This window comes from Artemia sp. Qi Xiang Cuo, chromosome 2 (assembly GCF_049724085.1).
Source record: "Artemia sp. Qi Xiang Cuo chromosome 2, ASM4972408v1, whole genome shotgun sequence".
Classification (NCBI taxonomy): Eukaryota; Metazoa; Arthropoda; class Branchiopoda; order Anostraca; family Artemiidae; genus Artemia; species Artemia sp. Qi Xiang Cuo.
In genome coordinates this window covers 41,477,706-41,500,747 of record NC_142795.1, presented here as the reverse complement: position 1 = coordinate 41,500,747, position 23,042 = coordinate 41,477,706, and the positions used below count along the sequence as shown (strand labels likewise).

General features: G+C 35.8%; 1 protein-coding gene across 1 annotated transcript in view; it reads left to right on the top strand.

Moving 5' to 3' along the window:
* The window catches only part of LOC148955238 (uncharacterized), a 92,296-nt gene extending 70,063 nt beyond the window's left edge, over positions 1-22,233 (top strand). Inside the window, exon 4 of the mRNA XM_089101111.1 lies at positions 17,695-22,233. Within this exon, the coding sequence (XP_088957237.1) occupies positions 17,695-18,706 (1,012 nt within the window). The 3' untranslated portion in view covers positions 18,707-22,233. The remainder of the gene's footprint in view (positions 1-17,694) is intronic.
* The last annotated feature ends 809 nt before the right edge of the window (positions 22,234-23,042 follow it).

The window sequence follows — 23,042 nt, the reverse complement described above, 5'->3', positions numbered from 1 at the left end:
CACTGGTTGTTGGACTAGTGGTAGCAATAACAGTAATAGAACTAGCACTAGTAGCAGCAGTAGTATTAATATATTGCCTTTTGGTCAGTTGAACATCCCCCTCATGATGATGGGAAGTTTCAATCTACGACTAATAAAATTAGTCGTTCCTATGATATTCCTGATGTGTCTTTTTGATAACCTGTATGTTCAATTCAACATCCCATCCCCTGTAAATTCAACTTCCTCTTCAACACTTCCTCAATTTTCCATCTTAATCTTAGCAATAGTGTTAGTTGCAATGGGATTAGTAGTTGGAGCAGTAGTAGTAATAGCAGTGGTAGAACTATTAGTAGTGGCGTTTGCATATTGCCTTTTGGTCAATTGATCTTCCCCTTTGAGCATTCCCTGAAAGTTACAACTTAATATCCTGAGACATTCTTGAGATACGCCCTTTTGACAATCCGTATACACATAGTTTGTCTTCATTTAGTTCAAACTTCCCTTCAATAATCTCTTAGATTTTCACCTTCATACGCATTCCCACAACCTTAATAGTTCTAGTAGCAGTGTTAATGCCAGTAGTAGTATGCACATGTTGCCTTTTGGTCAGTTGAACATCCCCCTCATGATGCCCTAGAAGTTTCAGCTTGATACGGTAAGCTGTTCAAAAGATATTGCTGATATCCCCATATTTAGTCTGTATGCACATAGTTTGTTCTGATTTAGTTCAACTTTCCCCTCAACATTTCCTAATGTTTTCACTTCAATATACTCTGCTTTGGTAGTACTTGCTGTAGATACAGTAGATGTAGTGGTAGTAATAATAATAGTAGTAGTAGCGTGCAAATTTTACCTTTTTGGTCAATTGATCATCCCCCGCATCATTTCCTGAAAGTTCCAAATTAATATAGTAAGTCATTCCTGAGTTATGCCCTTTTGGCATAGCTTATTTTCGATAAATGTGCTTCGTTGTGAAAAAATAAATGCACTGAGTTCTTTTTCTCTAACATTGCTGTTAAAAAATTACTATTTTATATTCAGACTCGTATTTGGGGTAAATCAAACAGTTTGTGGTAACTCAATTGTAACTGAAATTCTAAAAATGGTATTTTGATAGCAATAAATATTCGAAAAGAATCGGAATATTATGCTGATTCCAAATATATAAGTTTCATTAAGTTTAGTCTTGCATATGAAAGGCTATGAGCCTGAGAAAATTTGCCTTATTTTTGAAAAAAAGACGAAACACCCCCTAAAAGTCAAAGAATCGTAATGAAAATTACACCATCAGATTCAGCGTATCAGAGAACCCTACTTTAAAGGTTTCAAGCTCTTATCTGCAAAAATGTAATCTTTTTTTAATTTTTTGCCAGAAGAAATATCATGGATGCGCGTTTATTTGTTGTTTTTTTTTTTTTTTTGTTTTTTTTCCCAGGGGTGATCGTATCGACCCAGTTATCCTATACTATCGGAAGAAGGCTCATTGGAACGGAAATTAAGTCCTAGTGCCCTTTTGAAGTGATCGAAAATATTGGAGGGCAACTAGACCCCCTCCCACGCCCCTTTTTCCTCAAAATCGTTCGTTCAGAATTCTGAGATAGCCATTTTGTTCAGCAGAGTTTAATGGCCCAATAACTGTGTCTTTCCAGATAAATTGACCCTCCACAGCTTCTGGGGAAAGGTCTTTAAGTTATACGATTTTCCAATTATTTACGTACAGTATTTGTTATTGGGAAGTATGCATACATTTATCAGATGGGGGGGACGAATTTCTGCTGGGGTATTTTTCATGGGGAGAATTTTACATAGGGAGGGAAGTTTCCAGGGGTGAACATATCGGCATCGTTTATTTTAGATATCCTTCTTTAGAAGTATAAGAAAATAAAATATCCGACAAGTTAAAAAAAAAAACCTTCCATGGATCATAGGCAGCGCAATAGCGCTGCCTAAGTAAAGGGCGATGTGGGCACAATGTGTTATTTACTTATTTTTGTTTTGTTTAGACCAGGGCACTTTCTATAAAAAAAGAGTTGTCGTAGAAACTTCAAAAGGGCTCATTCGATTGGATATTGAAAGGTATAGTGCCCTGATTAATAGTCGAAAGTGATTGAAGGACAACTAACCCCCTCCCACACTTGCTTTTAGTTCCAACATGTCCAATAGGAAATTTGAAATAGCTATTTTGTTCAACGTAGTTGAAAGATCCGGAAATTATGCCTTTAAGGATGACAACCCCCTCCTCCCCACAGCTCTCAGGGCAAGGGTCGTAAGTTATACCCTGGGAGCATTTAAGGTTTATACAGGAAGGTTGATCGCATAAACTTCGGAGGGGGCTTATTGAATTGCTAATAAGGAGTGATCTTTTTGAGATTCAGAGTGTTCGGAGGGTGAATACCCCCCCCCCATACACATACCTCGTATTTTCCCGAAATGCATCTGGTAGAAATTTTGAGACGGTCATTTGTTGTCGCAGAAACTTCAAGAAGAGCTCATTCGATTGAAAATTAAAAGGGTTGGTGCCCTTTTAATAGTCAAAAGTGATTGGAGAGCAACTAACCACCCTACCACTCCCACCATTTCCCCAAACACATCCAATCAAAATTTTGAGATAGCCATTTCGGTCAACGTAATTGAAAGGTCCGGAAATTATGTCTTTTGGGATAACAATCCCCCATAGCCCTCAGGGCAAGTGTTATAAGTTATGCCCTGGGGGCATATAAGGTATATATAGAAAGGATGATCGTAAAAACTTTCGGAATAGGCTCATTTGATTGGAAATTAGATGTTCCAGTGCCCTTTTTATGATTCAGAGTAATCGAGGGCTGGACCCCCCCCCGTCTCACATTTTCCCGAAATGCATCTGATGAGAGATTTTGAGATGGCCATTTGTTGTCGAAGAAACTTCGAAAACAGGTTATTCTATTGGAAATTGAAAGAGCCAGTTGCCTTTTCAATAGTCGAAAGTGGTTTGAGGGTAACTAACTCCCCTCCCACGCCTACCACTTCCCCAAACACATCCAATACAAATTTTAAGATAGCCATTTGGTTTAACGTAATTGAAAGGTCTGGAAATTCTATCTTTGTGAATGACAACCCCCCCTCCCTCACAGCCCTCAGGGCAAGAGTTGTAAGTTATGCACTGGGGGTATATAAGGTATATATAGAAAGGGGGTTTATATAACCTTTGAAGGGGGCACATTGAATTGGTAATCAGAAGTCCTATTGCTCTTTTTAAGATTCAGAGTGTTCGGAGGGCGGATACATCCGGGGGGGATACATCCCCCCCACACCTCGTGATTTCTTGAAATGAATCTGATTTTAATTTTGAAATGGCCATTTGTTGTCGTAGAAACTTCGAAAACAGCTCATTCGATTGGAAACTGAAAGGGCCGCTGCCCTTTTTAATAGTCGAAAGTGATTGGAGGGCAACTACCTCCCCCCCCCCATTTCCCTCACACAGCCCTCAGGGCAAGGTAAGTTATGCCCTGGGGGCATATAAGGTATGTATAGAAAGGGTGATCGTATAAACTTCGGAGGGGGCTCGTTGGATTGGTAATCAGAAGCTCTAGTACCCTTTTAAAGATTCTGAGTGATCTAAGGGTGGGCAACCCCTATCTCTCAAAACCTCGTATTTTCCCGTAATACATCTAATACAAATTTTGAGATGGTCATTTGTTGTCGTAGAAACTTCGAAAAAGGCTCATTCGATTGGAAATTGAAAGGGCTGGTGCCCTTTTTAATAGTCAAAAGTGAATAATGGGCAACAAGCCCCCTCTCCCCACCATGCGTCAGTTCCCAAAACACATCACATCAAAATTTTGAGATAGCCATTTTGTTCATTGTAGTTGAAAGGTCTGGAAATCATGTCTTTGACAACCACCATACCTTCTCAAGACCAGAACATAATTTGCGCTTTACTGAAAAAAAAAATGGCTATGGATATTCAGTTTAAAATACATATACTGATGTATATTCCTTAAAGTTTTAATAATTGTCAATTTATTAAAGTTAATAAAGTTAAAATATTTTAAACTTATTTTGTTTTTTTTAAATCACACAATAAATAACCGAGTCAAACTTAAAACGAGCAAAAATTAACATGAGTAGGGCTGACATGCCTTCTCAAGATCAGAACACAATTTGCACTTTACTGAAAACAAAATATATTTAAAATGTTTTTACTCTATTTTTACTTGTTTTAAATGTTTTTACTTGATATGTGATGGGGGAAGTCCTCCCTCTTGCACTCCAATTACAGCGCGAGTGTCTGGTGCCCTTTCTAAGAGTAACAAGAGATTGGAGGGCAAGCGGCCCTTCTCCCAAGTCCATTCCTTTTCAAAACGAATCCAGTTAAAATTTTGAGACAGTTATTTTGTTCAGCATAGTAGAACGGTCCAGCAACTATGTCTTAGATATTAGGCATGTCAACCTCCAACAATTATGCAATTGGGCCCATTATGCTTTGAAACAAAATTTTGCTTTAAAATAAATAAAAAGGCATTGTAGTTATGGTTGCCAATAAGATACCTCAGCAATATATCGAGAACGACTGGGGGTATTAAGTTGAAACTTTTGAGGATACTGCTATTAGTACTTCTGGTCTTATAGTTTAAATAATTCAAAAGTGTGAAGTGTATCCAGGTTATCAAAGAGCATAGATAGAATCTTTTGGGAATGATATTAAGTTTTACTTTTCAGATCAATTTCAGAAGTTATAAAATTAAATAAAAAAATACTGTTTGTGTGCAGGGTTAAAAATTGTTGAAAAAGTTTCTCCAACATACAAATGGCAGTCCATACTTTGGATTCTCATAGAAGAAAACTGAAAAGATATACAATATTTTTCCATGAATAAGACTATGTAAATAAAAAACAAACAGAAATTAACTTAAAAAAAACTTTTTCCACAAGACAAGTTTTTGAAAGAAAAGTAAAGAGCTCCATTAAGCCAAGAATGAACAAAACTGAAGTCAAATAATCCTCCAAGCGTAATACTGCCACAAATCAGTATCCTTCACTGAAAACAAAGTACGTTTGAAACGTTTTCACCTTTCTTGCTTTTATAAACGAAAAATTATCAAAACCTTAACGAAGAAATGTCAGTATAGCCTATGTCAATTTAACTGACAATCCACGGTCATTTGTGTTGTTTGTTTTAAAGCGCAAATTGTGTTCTGATCTTGAGAAGGCGTGGAGATTATTAGTACAATTAAGGTTAATTTTGCTCGTTTTGATCTTGACTCGGCTATTTATTGTAATTTCTGTTCGTTTTGAGTTATATATTGATAGAGAGAGAGAGAGACTCTCTCTTTCTCTCTCTCTCTCGCTCTCTCTCTCTCTCTCTCTCTCTCTCTCTCTCTCTCTCTCTCTCTCTCTCTCTCTCTCTCTCTCTTGTGATATGTGGCAGTTTTACGCTTGCAATATTATTTGACTTTATTTTTGTTCATTCTTGGCTAAATGGAGCTCTTTACTTTTATTTGAAAAACTTGTCTTGTGGAAGGTTTTTGTTTTAATTAATCACCAATATGACACCCTACTTTGGTGGGAGTCAAACCCATCAGCCCTTTGTTAACTAGCCGAAGCTTCTATCTGAACTCTTAGACAGACACCTGGAAGACATATCATATCAATTAAATGTAGATCTTATCCTTTAATACAGACTGACCAATAAACTGAAGCATATTCTAGACGTAGGACGGTAGATAAATATATTAAAATGTAATAAATATTGAAGGCGATTGTTTTGGAACAATTTTTCCTTCGATTTTTGTCATTAAATTTCGTTCAAAAATTTTTTAATGCCTCCCTGGGTCCACTGTCGATGTTTCTCTGAAAAAAGGAAGTACTAATCGAACAATTAGCCTATTTAAGTCTAGCAATATTGGATAGTTGTCTAAAGAAATGCAAAAACAGGATTACTGCGTTCTTGTCTCACCAGCTTATTACGCAGCAAACGCTAACATCAGTGTTTATGAAGTAACCTGCTTGAGTCGATATCTCTTAAATTTAATGAATTATGTATGTGGTTAAAGAATTGCTTAGTCTTATTTTTTAAACTTGAATTCTTAATTATCTTTTTTTAAACTCACATTCTAACACATAAAAACTAAAACGTGTCAATAATTTTTATTTACCTGTTTTCATGCTAGTTCTTTGAATTGATCGTTTTTAGTGTGGAGTTCATTGTTTGGTTTGAACTGATTTTGCGAAAAAAGACTAACATTTAATTTTTACCATTTTTGTGGGGACGAAGGTGTAGGCTACACCTACAGCAGCCCTACTCATAACATCAAGGTCGTGAGTTTTGATTTCACCTACTGTGCGCATTCGATCGCCTGATTTTTTAAATTTTATTTTCGTATAAAGCATAGCAGCTTTTTCCTTGCTCTTCTCGTTTCTTGGACATGAAGAAAAATCCATTATCCCACTGAAATTTTAAAAGTTATTGTAAAATGATTCAAAAAGAGAAACAACTCTTTAAAGACCAGATTTTCTGTAGCATTTCCCCTGGAAAAACTTATCCTTCCCCGCTCCCCAAAACATGAAATATTATCTTATAAATACTTCTGTAATATTTATCAGTCTTTTTCATAAGGCACCCTTAATTTTTTTTTTTTACAAGCTGCACAAGAGGAAACCAAACTATGAGAATAAAAAAGTTTCAATATTTTAGTTTAGGTTAATTTTATCCTCCCCCCATCCTCACGTCGTCCAACTTGATAGATTTAATACTTTTTTGATAGGCCTACGTACAATAATTCTAAGTGACTAAGAGGCCTGTTTTTTGTTGTTGTAAAAACATAAAAAGAAGATTAAAAAGCTGTATTATTTATATATCTGTCGAAGTTAGAAGCCGAACATTACCAATAAGACCTATTAGGGGGACCAGATCCAACTTTCAGGCTACCGCTTTTTGAGTCATCTCAACTTTCTCTTCATTACTTCTGTCCCAAAAAGAGTTTTGAAAAAAACTTCAGTCAATCCCCTCTAAAGTTGGCTCGTTAAAACTTTGCCAGGAATGGGAAAACTGCTAGTCCAATTCAAATTGAAAGGATATATTGCCAACTTTTTAAGCTCTCTGCATTTATAAATCACATACTCGAGATGCGATTATGATTTTATTAGAAGATGTATAATAAGTTGTAGTAAAGGAGAAAGAAATCCCATTCGTAAAACAAAATAATAGGAATACTTGTTTAATGACTGTCAACTTTTTTTTATTTTGTCCTAAATCTATATTTTGGGCAACGGTTCATAAGCTTGTCCGGTACTAGTTAATAATCCGGTAAACACGCGAGCAAGACCGCATCGAAATCTCAAAGATGCTTAATGAAAAACAGGTTTTCGCTGCATTGTGAGGTAATGCTCATCCCGTGACAAAGATTTAAACTTTAGTTTTTTGGGGGGTTGAAGGGGCAAAAAAAGATACCTAAATTGGGTTAGGTTTCGTACTTAATATATGTTATGCTCTACCCCACCCCCCCCCCCCCCCCCCCCCCCCCCCCCCCCACCCCTAATGTGCAAACATACAGTATAGCCGAAATTTGTTTATGAACTATTATATTTTCATCCTCTTGTTTCATTTCATTAGCATTAACGAAATTTCACTCGTCGCGTGTTTACCGGATCCTTAAGAAGTACCGTTTGTCTTTTTCAGTTTACTACCGCATTACTTTGAAAAATACAAGTTATTGCGTTTAAAGTTTTCACACCTTCGTGATAAGCATTCTTTAGAGTATTTTTTAAGCATTTTTTAGAGTTTCAAGATAGTGAGATTGAGCATCAGACTTTCTAGAGTTTCAAGATAGTGAGGTTGATCCTCAGATTGAGGTTAAGAGTGAGGGAGAGAGAGAGCTATCTCTCCCACAGAGAGAGAGAAGGAGAGGGAGAATGGGTTTATAGACTGACGGAAATCGATAGAGACATAGTATATTCGGAACAACAAACTCCATTAGTCGAGGAGGATTCTCAAATAGCGGTGCCATGTTCCTCGAAGATCGGGATAGGGCTCACTTGATCAGAAATCGGAAATTCTAGTGACATTTTAAAGTAATCAAAAATATCGGAGGATAGCTAACAAGAGTTGAAGAGTTCGATAACTGTGCCTTTGGGGATGACATGACCCCCTAGTCCCTGGAGAAAGGATGTAAGCAATAAGTTACGGAATTCGCCCATCGCTCAAATATAGTGTTTGTTATTAGGGAATACGAGTATTTTTTTGGGGGGTGGGGATTTTCTATGTGGAGAGTTTTCCTTGGAGAGGAAAGTTGTCGGGGCAATTTTCCAGGAGAAATTTTACACGGGGGGGAGGGGATTTCCTGGCGTTATTTGAAAAAAAAAATCTGAAATTAAATAAAAACAAGTTTTTCAACTGAAAGTAAGGAACAACATTAATACTTGCAACAAATAGAAATTTTTCAGCTTAGCATATAAAAGGGGTTTTCCCATCCTCAATACCCCGCTCTTTATGCTAAAGTTTTTCACTACTCTGAAAAGCTTTTTTCAATTATTTTAACGGTCCTTGCCGTGTTTCTTGAGTTGTTCTTGAATAATTGGGACAAAAAGTCAAACTTTAGCGTTAAGGGCGGGGTATTGAGGAGGGATCACCCCAAGGCCGTATCCCGGGGGGGGGGGTTACCCGGTTTGAACCCCCCCCCCCTGAAATTTTTGACCGACTCGAAAATAAGTCGAAAATTAGTAAAACCTAGGTAAAAATCAGTAAAATTAGTCGAAAACTGAGTCAAAAATTAGTAAACCCTCCCCCTCCAAAAAAGTCAAAAATTAGTAAAAACCCCCCTAAACAAAAATCCTGAATACGGCCCTGGATCACCCCCACTTATACGGAATGATTTCTGTTCGTTTTAAGTTTGCTCCTTACTTTCAACTGAAAACATTGTTTTATTTAATCTTATTAAATACGTTTGAATTACGGTAGACACTGTTCGCGTTTTTTATTTACACCCTGTTTAAGCAACTACATTGTCTTTTGTGAGTCGGGTTTTAGTTAGAGTCTTTAATTTTCCTGAGTTTCGATGTTCAACTGATTTAAACTGAATTTTCAAAATCCTATCATCTGTATGGGCCATGTAGAAGGGCTATGAAAAATTTAAATATTCCAATTAGCCTTTTCACCATTAAAAAGCTCGACGAACGCCATAGATTAAACAACAAAGTTTGTAAAAAAAATTAATAATTCCGAGACGAAATTGCTTTTTTCTATTATTGTTTCTTCCTTTTATCTCTAAAATTCAAATGTGTTTCTCCAAAATTAACTAATATTTGTGTTGTTTACTCTTTTTCTCCAGTATTCTAATGTCTGTTTGTTTAACCAATGAGACTCTCTGAGGACAATAGCTTTTCCGTAAATAATTTTTCTGTCGCAAGCGATATCAAGGAGGCACAGTTGTGCCTCTATAAAGAGGCGACCCACCACAATGTTAAGCGATTTCAGGTCCTAGAGGTCGCAGAGAGACGGCGGTAATTGCATTTTGTAGCCCAAGCTCAAACTAAGAAACTTGCAAAATTTAATCCTCCTCTGACTTTATCTTCATGGGGTAAACTGGGCCGGAAGTTTGGACCCTCCCACCACAGCCCCCCTCTAACGGTGTCCGAGTGGGCTGAAATTTAAAGGTTAAGCTGTCCTAGGGCCCGGGAGCTTATCCTCGAAATATTCTCGAATCCGATCACTCCTTCCTCGAAGTTTGACTTTCTCACACCTCTTTTTTTAAACAATAAAAACTTTATCATATAGAGCGAGGCGTTGAGGAGGGCACAGCCTCTTTCATATACGGAATAATTTCTGTTTGATTTAAGTTTTAATGTCGCACATTATTTTAATCTTAAAAATTTTTTTTTATTTAACGGGTGTGAACGCGGGGGTCGTTGGGAGCGGCAGCCCCCCAACTGTGACACCTCATCCCTGTACGGGATTATGTTTGACCGTTTAACTCAGCCTCTTTAACTCTTTAGAAAACGTAGTTTTTTTCAAATAATCTAATATTAGGATGCACGCTCCAGAACACAATAGCGGTATACAGAATTGAGATACAATAGTTACTATAAAATCAAATAGAAGAAATCACCAGAGTTTTAAGAGATTCCTTTCTAATTCTCATTTGCAAGAGCTGGCGAAGCCCGTTCTTTCGTATAATGTTGTATATAGTCATATACATTCTAAATGACAAAATAGTAGCTTTGTAGTTTTTTGCTTTAACAGAACTAAGTTCATCTGCGATAATGAAATTATTCTATTTTTATTTTGAACAATTTGAAGATTCGACAAGCAAAATCTAAAATGCTAAGAAATGCTTTTTACATTGGGCATGCGTAAACAATTCTATGGGTTTGCTCACTTAGGGCTCTAAAGATAGGATGCCCCATTTGGACCCTGCAAAACTATTTTGTCCGTAATACTTTTCAGGGTCTTTATTTAGTGAAGGGTTTTACGGGCCATTTCCGAATCTCTTGGTTTGAATATTCATAATATGTGCAAAAAAGCACGCTTCTACTTTTAAAAAGGGGTAAAAGCGGTGTTCCTTAGTATTGCTATATCTAAAACCACTTGTTTGTTCTCGCTTCCCCCTCCCCCAGAGAGAAAATTGAAGCTAAACAATTGAGTGTACACACACCATCACACGCAAACATTTGACCTTTTATAAGTAGACAGATTAATTTTGATTTTGGTTTTAACGGCGCTTCTTAGTACTTAGATAGTAAACATAGGACAAGGAAGGAAAAAATACTTTGAAAATCGAAGGTGTTTAATTTCATACTAATCAATTTTAAACATAGACGTATTGTTGTTGTTATTGTTGTTGTTTGGGGTTTGACGCGTTCGACCAATAGGTCATATGATGCGTTCTATCACTCGATTATTCTGTGCCTTCTTTTATCTCTATAGCTTGCTTGGATAGACACATTTTCAAGAAGTAAATGGCTTTATTCATTGATTTTTTTTTTATTCAATTTTTGACGAATGTTTGCTCAAGAACATGGCAAATTTGTGTCTTGAGCACATGACATGCTTAGCAATAATTTTTTGTAATAACTTATTAAATTTTAGTGGAAATCTTATTTGAGAGAAATTCTAAGTTTGGCTAATATTGGCTAATATTACTTTGTTGTTTAACACGTTTCAAAGAAATTGCATTTGATTATACCATTCACAACTAAGGCTAAACTGACTCTAAATGGCTAGCTTGAATAATGGCCCCTGACGATTAGGACCAGGCAAAACTATCATTTTAATTTCCTCTTGAAATGGATAAAGTCTGACAGTGATGGAATGTTCCAATTACCATTACACGGATCTTTCGAGGATTTTAAACGACCATCACAGGAGTAGACCTGATATTAATGTAGTGAATAACTCCTGAAAAATAGGTGTATATTACGGCAAGCGCTATGAACAGAATAACTTAGTAACACCAGTAAACAATATCAAACGTGATTTTTTGGACGTCTAAATTAAAAAAATTGGCCAGTAAAACTGTTACAGTGGATAGAACAAATAAGGCTTTATCCTTGAATAGAAATTTTCGTATTACTTTGTTGCAAAATTTCAACGTGCTAAAAGAACAAAAAGGGAATGACATATTTTAATATAGAAGGAAACTAGGCCATGTATCCCTACTTGTGATAGAACTGGGGAAGTACTTTCCAAATTATCATTTCCATTTCACCTAACCAGTATAAATGTTACTCTTTTTTTTTATAGAACCTACTGTGTTTTTAAATTTTTTTTTAAAAGTGAATATTTTACTGTGTCGTGGAACAATTTGTTCTCTTTTGTTTTTGTTTTAGGTTGTGCTATTTTCGGAAATTTTGTTTCGACAAAGTATTGTAGTTAGTTTTTTTTTTTTTTTTAGTTTACAAAGTATTTCAGTTAGTTAATTGATATTATTGTGATTCTTTATAAGGCCTTGTGATACTTTTTTCAATTTCGTGAAGAGATTTCTTTCAGAGGTTTAAAAGTTTCCAATTAGGCACAATTTTCAGGGTTTTCTTTTTTTTTGGGGGGGGGGCAGGTGCACACGTAGCAATTTATTTGGAAATGGGCAATATTTTGGGGTACAGAATTCAAAACAGCACAAAACAGGCAAGCTTTAGGGCGAGTCTAGAAATTTGAGAGGGAATAGTGAAAAGGAGAATCTTCAGATTTTCTTATTGCCGAACCTCCCTTCCTTAAATAGCTATCACGAACCTCCCTTCTTATTGCCGAAAAATGTTTTTGATATTTATTTTAAAGTTTCGTGTAACTAAACTAATTTGCTTCATATTTCATAAAATTATGTACAGTGATGTGTAAGTGCTAGTCCCATACGTTTACTAGATAATCAAGATTCCAACAATCTTCTTAAATAAATCTTAGGATTTGATTTCTTTTCTTTTTAATTGGTCATATAAACAAACAAACAGGTCAGTTTTAGAATTAAAGATGACGAAAAATTGGTGATTTTATATTATTTTAGGTGAATAAATCTGCTCAATTTGAGCCCTGCATATTGAAGTCGAGTTGTCAGTGGTGTCAACTGTAGGGGAAAAGGTGGCATGTGCCCCCTTAATTTTTGCCTACTAGATTTAGAAGAAGGCTTTTTGGGGGTATTTTCATTGGAAAACGCCTCTTTGGTATTTTCGTTGAAATGTTGGAAAATGTGACATATTCCCACCCCCCAAGATTCTGAAAAATATATTTTGACCCCCCCCCCCTTCCTAAATTTTCATGAATTGACACTATGAGTTTTAAAACATATAATAAAGGATGGGATATTTATTATCTGTTTTTAGAATATCTATAAATAGAAAGCCCATCCGAAAATTGTTTATATTTTGGGATCCGCAGGGGTGGGGGGCTGTTAGAGCAAGCATCTATCCTCCCCTGAAGCCAAAAATATTCGGGAAAAATTAATTTTTGAATTATACTGAAAAAGAAACTCTTCAAAACACCCTCACTCCCTCTCCTTGTAAAAATTATTAAGGCTGCTCTCCCCTCGTTCGTAAAATTTGTTTAGAATGAGCTTATCGTACTCGGCACGTTGCAACTAGAGAACATAAAGTGTAGCTTGTCATATCACCAGGACTCGAACTTCCTTGTAGAGTCCTGGTTGAAGTTTCATGAAATAATGATACTAGGGCTATTTTGAAAAAAAAAAACTTTTTTCATCTTCAATAATTGTATTTCAATATAAATTTTTTTTATGCTGGTTTTTTTTTCGTTTGTTTTGCTGAAGATTATCCATATTTATGGGGCCGCAATATCCAAAAGTTGCTTTCTACTGCCTTACATTAAAATTTCCCTGTTGTTCTACTTATTGTTCATGATGGAAAGGCAGTGTGGTCTTCGACACTATTGAGTTCCGTGAAGGGGAGGGGTATATTTCATAGAAGGTGAGCCAAATTTACAGGCATTATTTGAAAAACGAACAGAAATTTTGCCATATATGAAGGGTTGCCCCCATCCTCAATACCTTATTCTTTACGCTAAAGTTTGACTGTTTACTAAGGTTGAAACATAGGGGATGCTTAAATAGAATAGGAAGCTTTTTAAAAGTGCTAACAGCTTTGGCGTAAAGAGCAAGGTATTGGGGAGGGGCGACCCTTCATATCCGTAATAAATCTGCCAAAACTAGTATGCAAATTGTGTTTTAATTTTTCATGCATGGTGAGCCAAAATCGAACCTGCATTAGTTGAAAAAGTTCAGAAATTAAATAAAAAACAAGGTTTTTTTTAACTGAAAGTAAGGAGCGACATTAAAACTTAAAACGAACAGCAATTATTCCGTATATGAAAGGGGCTGTCCCCTCCTCAACGCCTCGCTCTTTAAGCTAAAGTTTGACTCTTTGTCATCACTACTTTTTAAAACAATGAATAAACTTTAGCGTAAATAGCGAGGGGTTGAGGAGGGGACAGTCGTTTTCATATACGGAATAATTGCTATTCGTTTTAAGTTTTAATGTTGCTCCTTACTTTCAGTTAAAAAAAACTTGTTTTCTTTATTTAAGTTCATAAAGACGATACTCTTGTCAACATATGAAGAACCGTGTATATTGCAATCGTATCTGTCTGGTTTGTATGCATATGAAGAGCCGTGTATATTGCAATCGTATCTGTCTGGTTGTCTGGTAAGTAACACAAGAGACAAAAATTACACAAGAGACGAAAATTAACGAACAAGATAATAGTGAAGAATTATGGTATACAAAGTAATATTTGGCAGGGATAGTTATTAGTGATAAATCACTAGGCGTGGCACCGTGATTGGGTGATTTTCGGGGATTCTGGGAACCAAATTTTTTTTCGGGGCGACACATAGATTTTCGGGGAAATCCCCGAATTCAGGGAAAGTGCAAGCCCTGCTTGATTTCTAATCAGGAAAATCGAAATAGTTAACCGCATGAGAAAAGAAAAGGTCCGACTTGGCGGTTGACGCAATAAAGAATTGCCGCAAAATTAATTCAAAGTCAGCCGGCGGTGGCGCGCGTGTGGTGCGCCGGCGGCGTTGCGACATTTTGGCGGTCAACCGGGCCTCTCGTTGGCGGCGTTCGGTCGATGTGGCAGCGTGACGCCGAGGTCTAAACCGAACACTAAAAAACGGAATTTTGATACCAATAGATACATCAAAACAATTGTATTTTTATGTTGATTTTAACTGTATAAGTTTCATCAAGTTTAGTCTTAAGCATCAAAAGTAACGATGCTGAGAAAATTTGCCTTATTTTTGGAAAAAGGGGGAAACACCTTCTAAAAGTCATAGAATCTTATTGAAAATCACACCATTAGATTCAGCTATCAGATAACCATACTGTAGAGGTTTGAAGCTCCTATCTGTAAAAATGTGAAATTTTGTATTTTTTGCCAGAAGAAAGATCACGGAAACATGTTAATTTTTTTCCGCAGGGGTGATCGTATCGACCCAGTGGCCCTTCAATGTCACGAGAGGGCTCATGCGAACAAAAATTAAAAGTTTTAGTCCCCTTTTTAAGTGACCCAATAAACAGGAGGGCTACTAGGCCCCCTCCCACGCTCATTTTTTCTCAAAGTCACAGGATCAAAATTTTTAGATAGCCATTTTGTTCAGCATAGTCCAAAAATCTAATAACTATGTCATTGAGGATGATTTAATCCCTCACAGTCCCTGGGGGAAGGGCTGCAAGTTATGAACTTTGCCCATTGTTTACATATAGTATTGGTTATTCAGAAGTATACAGACGTTTTCAGGTGGGGGTTTATGGTGGGGGGGAGTCAGAGGGAGGGGATTACGTGGGAGGATCTTTCTATGGAGAATTCTTTCACGGGGGAATAGAATTTCCCTCAAGGGGGCGCTGGACTTCCCAGCATTATTTAAAGAACATCAGACATTAAATAAAAAAAACAAGTTTTTTTTTACTGAAAGTAAGGAGCAACATTAAAACTTACAACGACCAGAAAATATTACGTATATAAGGGAGGTTGCCTCTCCTCAATAGCTCGCTCTTACGCTAAAGCTTTTTTTTTAACTTTTAAAAGAGGTTATTATTCTAATTAAACAGCCGTTGTGATTCAAGAGTCATTCTTAAGTAACTGGAACAAAAGTCAAACTTAGGTTATTAAAAGGTTATTATTAGTTTAAAAAAAAGGTAAAACTAATAAGCAAATCTCGTTTTAATTATTCATGTACGGTCTGCCAAATTCAAAAACAGTATTAATTCAAAACGTTCAGAAATTAAATAAAGAAAGCAACTTTTTTAACTGAAAGTAAGGAGCGACATTAAAACTTAAAAAGAACAGAAATTATTCCGTATATGAAAGGGGCTGTCCCCTCCTCAACGCCTCGCCCTTTGCGCTAAAGATTGACTCTTTCTCACAACTCTGCTTTTTAAAACAATAAAAAACTTTGGCGTAAAGAGCGAGGCGTTGAGGAGGGGACAGCCCCTTTCATTTACGGAATAACTTCTGTTCGTTTTAAGTTTTAATGACGCTGCTTACTTTCAGTTAAAAAAAAACTTGTTTTTTTTATTGCAATAAAACGGGGAAGTATAGGCCTATTGGAACTTGGCGTGTACTCCTTTTTAACGCCACGTCAACTATGCGTCACCAAATCAATGAGTATTCACCGGTAAAAAAATATAAGATGTAAATGTAATTTATTTCAAATATAATTGGAGAAATGTTGTCTAACTGTAATTTTAGCTAATGTTGCTTTTAGAAAAACTAATTAGACTTCCTAATTAAACCAAGTGCAATTTGTGGCTGAATCCAATTTCGCGGAAGATTAACAAATTAACCCTTTTGGATGTGTTTCCTTTTGACAAAAAGCAAATTTAGAATGCTATGTTTTGCTTAGGGCGGCAATGTCAGTAAATACTGCTTCATTGGGTTAATAGATCTAATCTTTGAAGGTTGTAACTTGACTCCCTTGTTTAAAAACAGCTAATCTCTTCCGGAGTGCATAATCAAACTTAAAGAGGTTTCAAAACAGACACGATGGAGTTTATTTCTAGGAAGAGATTTGGGGTAAATTCAGAAGTACGCAAAAAAAACTACCTGTTTACATAGTCAGTCAATTCTTGAGATTCGGCCAGGGGGGGGGGTGAGGGCAGGTACCAAAATATCTTCCCTGCTAACGTGTCAGTACGAGAGATTTTCTTCTAGGATAGGGGGCGGGGGAAGTGGAAATACTTTATGTATGTAAAATTTTTCTAGAAACCTTTAAAATATTTTTTGGAGAGATGCACTTCTAATCTATGATTTTTATTCTCTTTTTAATGAGCCTTTATTGTTTATTCTACTTTATTGACAAATAAAAAATCAACACAAAACTATCGAAGTAGCCTAATCAACCTTAAACAATTATTAATAGTATCAGCACAATTCATAATAAAATAACATAATGCCCTTTCAGTTTTATTTTGGCTAGGCACATAGACTAAACTTGGGGTGTGAGGAACTTTGGATTTCTCCCATGACGTTTAAAGATTGTAAAACTATTTTTTGGAAATCCCATTTTCATATGATTCGCTTTTTTTCGAATCCCTCCTCCCCCCGAACTGTATTTCCTGTGAAAGTACATTTGCTTAGTTATAGATATCCCCCTCCCTTATTATTGGTGCACTCACAAAACGGAATCAAGACTCAAGCCACAAAGCCCCACCCCCTTATAATTTCTACTAGAGCCACCAATTACTGCTACCTCTCAAAAAACAACTTTCTTGTTTGCTACTTAATTGTTTACACCTTAGTAGGTATAAAATACCAGGCCTGGGTTGATCCAATTTCTCAACCCTCGCTAGAAATGAGGCATCTTGTGAGTATGAGGCACGAGCCAAATTTCAGGGCTCGTGCCTCCCTAGGATAGAAGCTGCTTAAAATTTAAAGGTTGTTTGCAAGTTCACAATTATTATCAAATACGCAAGAATAAGTGAAAAAACATCTTCGCCACCAGATACTAAACAATTTATTAGATAACGCTATGACTAAATCTCCATTCAGAAATACATGCTGGAGGGAGGTCCTTTGGTCCCATTCGGGCAATTACCCTCTTGAAATTACCAAATTTTAACCATTGCTTTTCTTTTGCTATTTGTTTCATAGGATTGTTTCATTTATCTTTTGAACGGCTTAAATATGTGTAAAAATTAAAAAGGTCAATCTGATGTAAGGTTTTGAAAAATCATCTTTTGTGTTGTGAACTATCTGGAGTGTCAAATGTTAAGCAATATAATTTATTATTTTAGATGTTATCATGACGCCGCTTGGGGGACGAATCTGGTGGACTGTTCATCATCCAAGTTATCAGATATCCCAAGTCGTGTACCTATGGACGTAACACATCTGCGGCTGGATGGCAATCCATTGATTGATTTGGGGAGTCATAGCTTTATCGGACGTAAAAATCTACGGATTTTGCATATCAACAATAGTGACATTGCTCACATTCAAAATAGGACATTTTACGGAATCCCTAATGTTGTTATTTTGCACATGGAATATAACCTATTAGTTGAACTGGGTGGAGGTGAATTTGAACCTCTTGAAGCGTTGAAAGAGCTTTACTTACAGAATAATTTATTAGAATTCATACCTGCTCAAACATTTGATTATTTAAAAAGTTTGGAAATTTTGAACTTAAGTGGAAATAAGCTGAAAACACTTGTTGTAGAAAGACTTCCACCGTCTTTGAAAATACTAAAATTATATGACAATCCCTTAAGGTGTGAAGGGTGCTTTTCTAGATCATTAGCGTCTCTTTCAGATCAGTTAGAGGTAGAAAGTAACATGTCCATGCTATTCTGCACTGAATTAACATTTATGGGTACAAGAAATTACCAGAAGTTGTTAGAACTTGGAATGCCCTGTGCCGAGGAATCAGCCAGTATGGCACCTGTATATAGTGTGGATTTTGTTGCCATCATTACCGCCAGTATTGCAGTGTTTATTGTTTTATTAGGTTGCATCGCAGCTATTGTTTTACTGAAGCGTGATCATCTTTCTTTATGGCTGCAGGCAAAAGACAGACCTTACTCAGTGGAAGAGTATCCAAGCGACAATAAATCTGCAAGTGTACATCAGGATTATTTCGTGGTGCCTCGATCGAATCGTTACGAAATCGAACGTGTAGTGGCTGATGCCGAAAACGAATATATGACTATCAGTCCTAATGTCTGTAAAGAAACGGGACGGGAATGGCATTTAAACTACCCTACTTTGAATCATACAGACAGTTGTGGTAAAGCGTTGTATGTTTAGATGCAGCTGTCTAATCACTTTGAATTATTTTGATAACTTCTTTAACTGTATCGGCTTTTAAGTTATCAAGATCTCGATTTTCTTGCATGTCTTGTACCTATATCGTGTTTTTCAGTCAAATGACGATTCATCTTCCATCATGTAACTGTTTTTTTTTTACCTTGCGTCTTCTGTTTCTGTATTTAGTGATAACAATTTAAATGCCAAGACCATCAAGGACAAAAACATACTAAAGAAAAAAATGAGATAAACAATAGTCTAAAATGTTTTGTATGTAGGCTATTTTAAAGTAATCTTTCTAGTAACATCCCCTTTTATTTACTTTATTGTTCTATGGTTAAATAATGCTTTGAATGAAATATTTTTTTTTGTCCTTCTAGCTAAAAGTCAGGAACAAGATTTTGCCTCTTTTTCTTAGAAAAAACAAGTTCCATTGTTTTTATTTATGGGTACAAGCAATTATCAGAAGTTGTTTGAACTTGGAATGCCCTTTGCCGAGGAATCAGCCAGTATGGCACCTGTATATAGTGTGGATTTTGTTGCCATCATTACCGCCAGTATTGCAGTGTTTATTGTTTTATTAGGTTGTATCGCAGCTTTACAAACAACAGAAGCACGAAGAACAATAGGGAAATCTTTTTGCAAGACAGTGGAGATAATTTGAATGAATATTTTGGCCCTATGTACAAGGGCTGTCCTCAGCAAGACAAAAATATATAAAAGATAAAGGACTCACAACAACATGCGACCAATAAAACAAAAAATTAAAAAATTTTCAAAGCAGTCCTAGCATCCTTACTTTAGCGAAGTTTAACCAGGACTGATGAAAAGTGAGTTAAAACAAGGCGATTCAATGAGATGAAAGAAAAGTAATTTAAAAACACGTTCTTATTGCTAATCCAACCTTTTTGGAGGCCTTTTCAGTAACCTTCAGCTAGAAAGGCGACAATGTGGAATAAATTCGAATATGTTTTCTTTCATTTGCTTCAGTTTAGTTCAAACTAGTAAGTTATTTTGATTTAAGTTCGCCTGTTATATGCTAGCTAAATGAAAACCAAAATCTGAAATTATACAATTTTTACCTTATATTTTTCTCCAAAATTGATGAAGCATATTCTCTTCGGCTAATTAAAATAATATAAAATCCCATCGTTGTTGTCTTAGTGAAGTATTTCCAGCTCGGTATTTGATACCTTCTGCGTTCTCGAGCGAGGCTGTTGAGATAAAATCATTGAATTCGTCTCTCTAAAAGAGATTAAAATCAAAATACAAGAGAAATGGTTTCTGAGCCGGTATTAAGTAAAGAGAAAATCTTTTCTTTCTATTTTGCCTTGAATGATGGCAAATTAAAGCAGGAATTTAAGATTTATTTCAAACGAAGCCAATTAGTGGTTCTCTATTTCAATTTCACTAATACGCTGACGGAAAAAGACGTACTTTCTTCTTTCCTTTTTTTTTTTTTTTTTTTGCAGCAGTTTATTTATTATATGTGAAAATAAAATTGTTTGTTAACAAAATGTGTCGATCATGGTTCGTGGAAATGTGTCATTTGGCATTTAATTTTAAAATGAAACCCCACAGTATCAACAACAATTGTAGACTGTATAATATAAAAAGTAAAATAATAAAATACAAAAGAAGTCCACAATTATTTTTCAGATAAATATGTAAGCAAGATGAGTTTCACTCTGAATCATAGAACATTGAGAACCAGTCTCGATGTTTTTGGGAGGGTGAGGTACATACCCAAAGCCCCAAAATTGCAATTGTACATCTTAAATTTGAACAAGATAATAGTTAAAAATATAGCAAGAATTTCAGAACAGAAGTTGTCAACCTGCATGGTGCTAAAATCAAATTAGAATATGACTAATTAATCACTACAAAAACAAAATAGTGAAGGAAAGAACCCTCTTTCTGCTTTGCCTAAGATGAAGGCAAATTATACACCAAGATTATCCCAAACCAAATTTATGGCAATGACTTTTAGTGGTATTAGAAAATACAGTTTTGAAAGGGATGTTTCCACCAATTTGTTATGACGGAGGGAAGAATTGGAATCGTGACGCATTTTCGAATTCTAATGATTTTGGTTTAATTGGAAGAACTGCTCTCTTGTTATTCGGTTAGAGAATTTTGATTCTATTTCTTATCAGTTCTGCAATTAATCATCCAGTTGTTTCAACTAGGCAATCGAACATCACTGCACAACACAAACTAACATACTCACAGTATAGTAAACATTAAAAAGTTCTAACGAAACATACACGAAGTTTAAATAGGTGCCATAGACTTTAATCCATTGCCTTTTCTTTCGCTCCAGTACATCAGTACCACCAAAAAATTTCCATGGGGAGGGTGCTACCAGGAGTTTATTTTGATCAAAATTTAAACTGGCAATACTTTTTATTTTTCTGTTTTACACATTTGTTTAACGTCTTCTGGTTTCCCAGAGGCCACCCCCCCTTGTCGGCATCTATACTCCAGAAAAGGAATTAAATCCAATATTTATTTCTTGCTGTTTTTATCCAGAATGTAATTTTAATACAGAATTAGAAGCTTTGTTTTTACCAAGCTTTTAATAAGAATGTTTCTCATTTTCCTATTTTTACCCTTTTTCTTGATGTCTGCTTGTGGGCCCAGGGCCATTACTCCCCTGCCCTCTCCCTGCAGGGGTCCATGCTCCCGAATATGAGTTAAATCAAAAGATCATATCAAGTTTTTCAAGTGATAAAAGGTTCTCAGTCAAATAATTATATATTAAGTAATTATTTTTTGTATATATTTTATGATATCAACGCCAAAATTACTGACAAAGAATCAATATTCCTTGGGATGATTTTTGAGTTTCACTTCTGTCGCATTTTGCTGTGAATCTGGTTCACTTGATCGGTCTTTCTTTAGCATATTAACTAAACAAAACAAGTTTTTTTTTTAACTGAAAGTAAGGAGCGACATTAAAACTTAAAACGAACAGAAATTATTCTGTATATGATCTTTTATTCCGTAACCTGATCTTTTAGGTGCATTGCAATATATCTTCTGTAAGATGGCAAATAATCCCGAGTGCAAATTAAAAAGAATGTTTATTTTGTCCCCTATCTTTTTTTTACTTTGTTATCCCTAGATTATGCTTGGGGAGTTTTTATTGTATAGATATCTGTAATAACGATAGGTATATGGCTTTTTTGTATATAGGGATAGTAAATTTGTTGAATATTGTTTCTGAATTCATTAATAGATTCAGAGGTTGTGAAGGCAATATATCCAGTTGATATGTATACAGGCTTTTTTTCGTTTTCTTACTTTAAATTTATGCGGAGTTTCTCAATTTAGAGCTATTTGGAACTGTGATATTTTTGTATAATATAGAATGTAATATAAATTGCCTAGTAAAGTTTAGCTATTTTTTGTTTCTTTATTCCAAAAAGCATTGTATAAATGTTTATATCAATGACATTTGGTTTGACCACTCATATTTAATTTTAGCTATCATAAAGATTTCAGCTAAGAATTACAGCTACTCAGCTTGAGCTAATGGTGCATTATATCAGGTACATACAGGTAATCATAGTTATTTTCGTAATCAGTTTTTATCTGGATCAGGTAAAAAGTCTTGTTTTTCACCTGAACCCTGACCCAGGCACGTACGCAGGAATTTGTTTCGGGGGGGGGGGGCAATTTGTTTCGGGGGGGGGTCCAAATCCTTCGAACCCATTATTCTGTGAGAAAAATCAGAAAATTATGGGAAAATGAAAAAAATCGTGAGATTTCGGGGGGGGGGGGCGGGCCCGGAAGCGAAGTTCTTGTCACAGTAGAGTTAAAATCTGCCAAATTTTCGAGTGCTGCGTTTAGAACGATCATTGATTTTTTTTTTCTCTCTTTTTAAAATATAGAAAAAACTTTTCATAGCCTCTGTACTTGGTACTTTTTTGTACCTCTAGGCGAACGGGGAAACTCCAAATGTTATGGCGTTTTTCTATTTATGAATGCTTTAGCTTTCTGGAAAACGTTTGGATCCTTGACTCACTTATTTCTTGACTAAGGTTTGCATAAATAAATATAGAAATTAGATCGTCATATAATCTGATTTTCTATCAGTTCATAATTGGAAGCAGCTGAAGAAACGCATCTTTCATCATAATCACTAGATTTTTCAGCTGAAGTGGCCACCAAACTCGATTCCTTTAGTGTCTCTACCAAGGTAGTATCCAAGGTGGGGCTATGGGGTTTGAACTCCTCCTCCCGAAATGTTTTTCCGACTCGTAAAAACGTAACAAAAATGAATATAATTTTTTTCGATACTTTTAAAGTTTTTTGTGCCCCCCCCCCAAAG